We start from the raw sequence: 8,271 nt of genomic DNA on the forward strand, positions 1-8,271 counted from the left end.
TGTCGTCTACTTCTGCGTTTTTCAATAGTGAATCCATCTTCAGAAGTAATGGCTGTCCTCAGAGCATAATCGAGCACAATAATAAAAAGGTAAGGTGCTAATGGATCACCTTGAAGCACACCAGTTACGACATCAAAGAATTCGGTTTCTCCTTCAGATGTCATTACATTGGCTCTGTTGTTGGTATACATAATCTGGATTGCGTTAACAAGCTTATCTGGAATGCCGTAGGCTAGGAGGATTTTGAACATTGACTCTCTGTTAACACTATCAAACGCCTTTTTAAAGTCGATGAATGTTAATACAGCTTCAACTTTATGGTTGCTGACTTCTTCTACAAGGCGCCGAAGGGCAAGAACTTGTGATGATGTCGATCGGGACGGACGAAAACCATTTTGATTGAAACGAAGCTTTTGATCAATCTCAGGGCGAATTCTGTTTAATATTAGTCTGTTGTAGAGTTTGGCAGCAACTTGAGTTAAACTAATACCGCGATAGTTGTCAACTTTGGTTAAATCACCCTTTTTGGGCACAGGTACAATACAGGATAGGCCCCATTCATCTGGGCGCTCACCGTTTAGGGTTGCATTGCAGAAGTGTAGAAGAACGGTACTGAGAGAATCAAGTTTCCAGAATTCCAGAGGTAAACCATCAAGTCCAGCAGCTTTTCCGTTTTTCATCTGTTTAAGTGCCTTGTTGACTTCCTCAAGAGTAAAGTCATCAATATTGATTTCCTCGTTCAATTGGAACACTGGATCAATTTCATTGGTCTCGCCATTTACGTTTTCAGGAATATTGTTTAGAAGGGTTTCAAAATGATCTTTCCACGACTTTTTTGGGTCGTCACTTTTGATAGAGACAGATGCTGCTTTTTTCTTCCCGCTTAACTCCTTGACAAGTTTCCAAGCATTTCTTAGACCATCAGTAGATTCTGATTTGTTTGCCTGGTTGAGTATATGAGTTATCCTTCTTTCTTCTTCTCTGACATAAACGTTTTTCAGATTGGTCTGGTTCCTCTGAAGGTCGGTAATTTTGGAGTGTAAGACCTGTCTTCGTGCGTTTGTTATTGATATGGGTTCACTGTCCTTGGTCTTTTTCTTGACTGGTAGGTGGTTCATACAAGCAGCCATTCCGATTTCTGAGAAGTGCTTATAATCTTTTGTGGTACATTCAGTCCATTTGGTTTGAATTTCATTTTTAACAGCTGTGGCAATGGTGGGGTTTTCTAGTATATTCCAGTTGAGTCTATTTAAAGGTTTCTTCTTGGTAGAGCGAAGGCTCAATTTGCATTTGCTAACGACGATGCGATGATCTGATCCAACGGGATCGGATGATGAGTGGGCTTGGCAGTCGTGGATGCTATTTCTCCAGCGCTTTCGGCATAGAATATAGTCAATTTGTGATAACTGGTTGGAAGGTGATTTCCATGTCCAGAGGCTAGTTTTCCTCTTTTGAAAGCAAGTATTAGACGCGAGAAGATTGCATTCGTTCATGAAGTCCTGTAGATACGAACCGTTCCTGTTGTTTTCTGAATGGTACGAAAAAGCTCCTTTGAGATGGGCATTGAAATCACCACAAACGGATACGAAAGAGTGACGAGGAATAGATATTAGATGGTTCGTGAGGGGTTCAAAGAACTGTTCGACTTCAAGATCAGAGTGGCCAGAATGAGGCGAATAGCAGGAGATGATTGTTGTTTTTGGGTTGCCTTTAAATGTGATAGACACAATGCGATCCGAAATCTTGTCGATTGATTGTATTAGACTGAGAAGTGACGACTTGACTAGAATCCCAACACCGCCAATTGTCGCGTTAACTGAAGACTTCCAAGCTGAGGCTGTAAAGAGCGTATATGGACCTATAGTGTTGGTGCATATAGGCGGGTCACCAGCGGAGTGCATTATTCTATGTTCTTGTACAGCACAGATTGAGATCGTCCCACATGAGCTTTAAAATGAAAGATGAAAATGTGAAATCTTATTTACTACTTTATTGCATGAAAATTTCGCGGCATGAAAATTTCGCAGTTTCGCGGTCGGGGTAGAAAAACCGCGTAATTAAAATGCCACGAAAAGCAATTTTTAGTTAAAAATCGCGAAATTCGAGTAATTTTTCCAAAAAATACCTTAAAAACACAGCAAAATACACTTTTTTTCTTGGATACCGCGAAATTAAAATGTCGCGATTTTTGCATTTTGGCTTCGACCCCGAAATTAAACTGCCGCGAAATGCAATTTTTGTAAAAAAAAAACGTGAAATTAAAATGCCCGCGAAATTTTCATGCAAAGTAACTCTAGATGTTGGGATTTTGAAAAGGGATCTTACAGTCAGATGAAGGACATTTTGAAGGATAAAATTCCATAATTAAGTTTACCTCTAAAAATTTCCATATGTATGAACGTCAGCTAAAATTGGGATTAATCCTTCCAAGCGTTGTGATGAGGTGAAGCTATCCTCTTTATCGATTTGGGTGTTAATTTCCCTTTCAACTGTCACGAGATCACCAGCAGTAAGCAGTCTCACAAGACCATTGCAGAGTATGGGTAAAAACTTGTGTTGCTCTTCCATAATATCAATTATTCCTTCAGTTGTTTGTTCACTTTTGTTTACGATTCCAAGGGAATGCTAAAAATACAAATTATTTTACAGAGTAAAATGAGAAACAAGTTTCAGTAATAGAGTAAAGATCTGCTCTGCTTTGTTCGGTTTTGGGGTCAGTTTTATATAATTTGATTATATCCATTTTACTTTCAAAATTCAGAGGGAAATGGGATCAAAAGAATTCTGAACGAAGTTTAATGATACATTATCAACAGTACACGTTTTTTTTATAAGAACGTCAATAATTCTCGAAGCCTTCGGATGTTCTTAGTTTTTTGGAATTAAAGCCTAAAAATGTTCTTGAAATGTTCTTATTTTCAGCATTTTTTGAGCATTTTGATGTAATTTCTTAAGAAAATGCATATTTTTAAGTCTTCAAAGCCTTAGAATGTTCTTAGAATGTTCTTAAATTTTTGGGCCTCGAAGCCTTATGTTCTTATATAGTTTGTTCTTATAAAAAAAACGTGTATCAAACTTAGAATAGATCTGATAGAAGTGAATTCTTACAACTTCAGATATTTTGCTTATGGCATCCATATGATCATGTTTGATGATCTTTGGTAGCAGATCATCAGTCCAGCCCTTGACCTCCTGAACATATTTAATCACATCTCTTGTTACCAAAATTTCTAATTCATCAACCAGTAATTTTTCAAAATTACTGTCGGGTAGGTAATCATGCATGTTGATTTCCGATCGGGACTTTGGAGGGTTAGCAGGGAGATTCAATAATGAAATATGTGGATGGACTCTGTTTCGAGCGGCAATCATGTTGAACATGTGTAAATCTGTGTTTTGTCTGGCAATGAGCATGGTTCGACGACAGATCATCTTGTCGAGGTTATCACCAATTATAATAAATTTGAACTCCCAAAATTAATTTAATGATCAGTGTCTCAAAATTTGTTTCTGGTGGACGCTTACAAGTGGATATTTCAATCATGGGCTCATCATCAAAGGTTAGATCGTTAATATTGAAGTCACAAAATGATTTTTCAAGCACCTCCATGGTGGACCTATGTTCATCAAGATCGTCAGTAATTTCAACTGTAGTAGCAGCATCACTCTTAGCCAATTCAATGGGAGACTTGACAAGTTCCTTGGTAATTGGATTTTTGACCCCAGTCAACATGTCAATCCATTCTTTGACTGGTTCCAAATAGTTCTTGCCCATTTCTACTTGCTTTTGATGAAGATGATCAAAAGAAACTGACATTTTCAAATGGTTCATCCGAGTGATGCTCATTTTGTCAGCTTTTCCTCTCTTCAACACAAAAGCGTTGAAAAGTGGGCACCTGTTCATGTATTTATTCCGTGAATAAAGTAAACTTCCATCAGCATTAACACATGCCGGATAAACACTCTCTTCTGTTTTCAACTTGCAGTTTTTGAGGCTACGCTTGTTGACTCCAATTTTAAAGACAATATCATGTATCATGTATCCATGGCGGAAGATGTACTTAAAGACATTCCTGAAGTAACCCCAACACAAGAAGACACGTTTACGGAAAATACTTTGACACAAAAAGACTCACAAGACTCTATTACAACTGTTGATGGTGATGTATTTCACGATTCTATTTCTCAATCTGTTCTTAATGTATCTAAATCGTTTCTTGACGACCCTATGAAAGAGATAACACTCGAAATGATTTTCTATGAAATGAGAGTCATTAAGTACGATATTGCTTCCAAAATTGAGGCTGTTAAAGAGGATATTCTTATCAAAATACAAAATGAGAATCTTGTCATGAAAAATGACATAGCCTACCTTAAAGATGAACTTTCTACAAAATCTCAAATTATTGATGATTTGAAATTCAAACTAGAGGAAGTTGGGAAACATAGTGATTCGGATGAATTGATCGAAATAGAGAGAGACAACAGTGAACTACAACAGTATATTCGTCGAAACAATATCGAAATCGCTGGTATTCCTGACTCGGTTAAACAGGATGAATTGGAGGCAAAAGTAATTGAAATTGGTAAGGCTGTTGATGTTCAAATTTGTCCAAAGGATATTGAAGCTTGCCATCGCTTATATCAGAAACAAAATCAGCAAGGTCCAAAGCGTACTGTTGTGAGGTTTGTAAACAGAAAGCTCGCAGAAAATTTGATTAAAAAGGGAAAAGACTTTGGTAAACGTGAGATCTTTGACAAAGCAAATCTATCAAAGAAAATTTACATTAACAATAATCTGTGCAGCTACTATAGATTTCTCTGGGAAAGGGTGAAAGCGTTGTACAATTGTGAAGCCATTGATTCATTCTGGGTTTATAACGGCACTGTTAATTTGAGATTTAATGATGGTATTGAAACAATGAAGGTGACACATCTTATTGACTTAGTTAAAACTTTTCCTGATCATAGAAAACTCTTTGTTTGAATAAGTTTTTTATTACATACGACCAATCCTCTTTTTGACAACATCTCTGTTTAATTGTGTACATTTTTCGTCTAAATGCTTGCTTTTTTCTCCCTTTTTTTATTACATTTTGGCTCGAGGAACATTTGCAAACTTATTTTGCACACAAAAACTCTACAATGGCAAACGATGACTGCTCTGTTTGCTCGAAAAAAATAACTTCTAAAACTTTTCATTCTTGCCCCAAGTGTAAAAGACGATCCCATGCACGGTGCTTAGGCGTTGAACCAAAATACGTAAAAACATTTGGCTCTGTAAACTTTGTACGCATGATGCTCTACCTAATTTCGAATCCAATGAAAAATTACCCATTGGTAAAGATATAAGTCACTTAAAATCATATTTTAGACATCTAAATTCTATTTCAAACTCTTTTTCTAACTTCGATTCTCAAATCGATGAACAACGTGGCGATATTACTTTTGATGATCATGTTAATCATTTTGACTGAAAATATCATAGTACTCAAGAATTTGCTTCTCTTCCTCTCAAAAAACAAACTTTTTCTTGCCTTCATCTCAATATCTGCTCTTTAGAAAAACATCATGATAACCTTACTACTTTACTTTCTAATCTCAATCATAATTTCAGTATACTCGGTATCACTGAAACAAGACTCAAATCTTCTATCGAAAACACTGAACTTTCTATTAGCGGCTTCAAATCTTTTGATACCCCTGCAGTCTCAACAGTTGGGGGAACTGCTCTTTTTGTCTCGAACTCTCTCAACAAAAAACCTCGTAAAGATCTTTCAAAGATAGTACACTCGGACTGTGGTAATCTCGAATCAACCTTTGTTGAAATCGTCTTAAAAAATAGGAAAAACTTCATTGTATCTACAAACATCCCCTTTTAGACATCGACCTTTTCAATGATAAATTCTTAAAACCTTTGCTGAGAAAATCCTGTCAAGAAAATAAAAATCTTATTTTGTTAGGCGATTTCAACATAGACCTTTTGACTTGTGACTCTGTGATTTCTCACTCCAAATTTCTTGACATTCTTGGTGCCTACCAGATTCTACCAACTATTACCTTGCCAACGCGGATCACTGATACCTCTAGTACTCTTATTGATAACATCTTTACGTCTCCCTTTCCCTGCTCTTCTTTCTCTGGAAATCTTACAGTTGCTATATCTGACCATCTTCCACAATTTCTAATTTTGAATACTGACTGTGACTCTAAGTACAAACCTGAACTTCCTTTTCGTCGAGATTGGTCTAGATTTGACGAGGCTAGTTTCAAAGAAGAATTTGATAGCGTCAATTGGAATGGTCTTCTTGAAATTGAAAAGGGAAATGTTGACTCATCTTTTGATTCTTTTTTGACTCGTTTTTACTTCTTTGTATGATAAGCATGTTCCTTTGAAACAGTTGACCAGACGTCAAGCTAACCTTCTACTCAAACCTTGGATCACCAAAGGTATTCTCGTCTCTATGAACATCAGAGATAGCCTTAAAACCGACTATTTGAAAGTCCCTGATTCTTCATCCGATCTTAAGAATTTTCTTCGTGACAGATTTAAATTTTATCGAAATCGCATTGTTTCTCTTATCCGTGCGAGTAAAAAACTCCATTATTCTCGTTACTTTTTTCAAAACTCAGGCAATCTTCGAAAATTATGGCAAGGCGTCAGAGAGATTATAGCTTCTCCTTCTTCTTCAAGCTCTATTTCTCTTAACATCAATGATTCCCTATCTTCGAATCCTGAAGAAGTTTCTGAAGCTTTTAACGATTTCTTTTCAACCATTGCAGGTAAAATACGATCAAAAATTCCCTTCACACGTCATCATTTTTCAGAATGGCTGAAGAATGACAATCGAAATACCGACTACTTTCTCATTGCTCCTGCTTCTAATCTTGAACTCTCAAAAGCTCTTATTGCTCTCAGTGAAAACAAGGCTACGGGTCCGAATAGCATCCCTTATCGAATCATTTCTTCCAATTTGGACACCCTTTCTTCGATCTTTACTCGTATTGTAAATCTCTCTTTCTTTACTGGTGTCTTTCCAAGTCAGCTGAAGGAAGCGAAAGTTATTCCTGTTTTCAAAAACAAAGGTTCTCCATTCGATGCTGAGAACTACAGGCCGATTTCTCTTCTTTCTAATATTGACAAAATCTTCCAAAACTTATGCATAAACGACTGATGAACTTTCTCGACCAATCAAATTCAATCTACCCATTACAATTCGGATTCCGATCAAATCATTCAACTGAAACAGCCCTCCTTTACTCCATCAACCAAATTTCAAGTGCTCTAGATGAAGGTAAGTATGGATGCTCAATTTTTATCGATTTACAAAAGGCATTTGATACCGTTGATCACTCTATTTTACTGTCAAAGCTAGATTTTTATGGGGTTCGTGGGAAAGCTCTTGAATGGTTTCGATCATTTCTTTTTGAAAGATCACAGTTTGTTTCAGTCTCTGGTAAAAACTCTTCTTCTAAACACATGCAACATGGTGTCCCCCAAGGTTCTGTTTTAGGCCCTCTACTCTTTCTCCTTTATGTTAATGATCTTCATATTGCTCTTCGCTATTCTCTTGTCAGTTTGTTTGCTGATGATACTATGCTCTTTTTTGCGAATGAATCTTTGAAACCGATCGCCAAACAAGCTAATATTGATCTGAAGCTTCTTATGAATTGGCTCAAAGCTAATAAAATCTCGCTAGTAAAACCGAGCTCTTATTATTTCGTCCAATACGTAAGAAGATCGATTACGACTTGAAAATTAAAATCAACGGGCATCGGCTCAGACCAAGCAAAGTTGTAAAATACCTTGGTGTGTATATTGATGAACATCTGAACTGGAAACACCACATCGATTTTGTCTGCAATAAACTAAGAGAGCTAATGGAGCTCTGAGTAAACTTCGGCATTATGTCGACAAGAAAACATTAACTTCATTGTATTTTTCTCTTTTTCAATGTCACATATCTTATGCAGCACAAATCTGGGGGCAACGCAAACCATCCACGCCCGCCGAATTCTTATTCTTCAAAAACAAGCTCTCAGAATCATGTCTTTTTCTGACTTCCGTGCTCATTCTTTTCCTCTCTTTTTGCAGTTTAAACTTCTTTCATTTTTTGATTTTGTTAAATACCTTAACATTCTCTTTATTTTTAAACTTTTGAATCGAAAATTACCTCTTCCTCTCATACAAACTCTTGAGTACAAACGTTTAAATGATACAGACCGTCATGAAGTAATCCGTTGTAAGTCTGGACTTTTAAAAATACCTGA

At 36.6% G+C, this 8,271-nt stretch overlaps 1 protein-coding gene across 1 annotated transcript; it reads right to left on the reverse strand.

Annotated features, from left to right (window-relative positions):
* Positions 1-2,385: 2,385 nt before the first annotated feature.
* LOC136823326 (uncharacterized) lies at positions 2,386-3,432 on the reverse strand (the record flags this gene model as incomplete). The annotated part of the gene is made up of 2 exons (XM_067079505.1): positions 3,109-3,432; positions 2,386-2,625 (listed from the first exon to the last, which is right to left on the reverse strand). Coding segments are annotated over exons 1-2 (564 nt in total), but the record flags the coding sequence as incomplete, so codon positions are not given.
* Positions 3,433-8,271: the final 4,839 nt, after the last annotated feature.

Source organism: Clytia hemisphaerica, unplaced genomic scaffold (genome assembly GCF_902728285.1).
Source record: "Clytia hemisphaerica strain Z4C2 unplaced genomic scaffold, Clytia hemisphaerica genome assembly, whole genome shotgun sequence".
In the NCBI taxonomy this organism is placed as follows: domain Eukaryota; kingdom Metazoa; phylum Cnidaria; class Hydrozoa; order Leptothecata; family Clytiidae; genus Clytia; species Clytia hemisphaerica.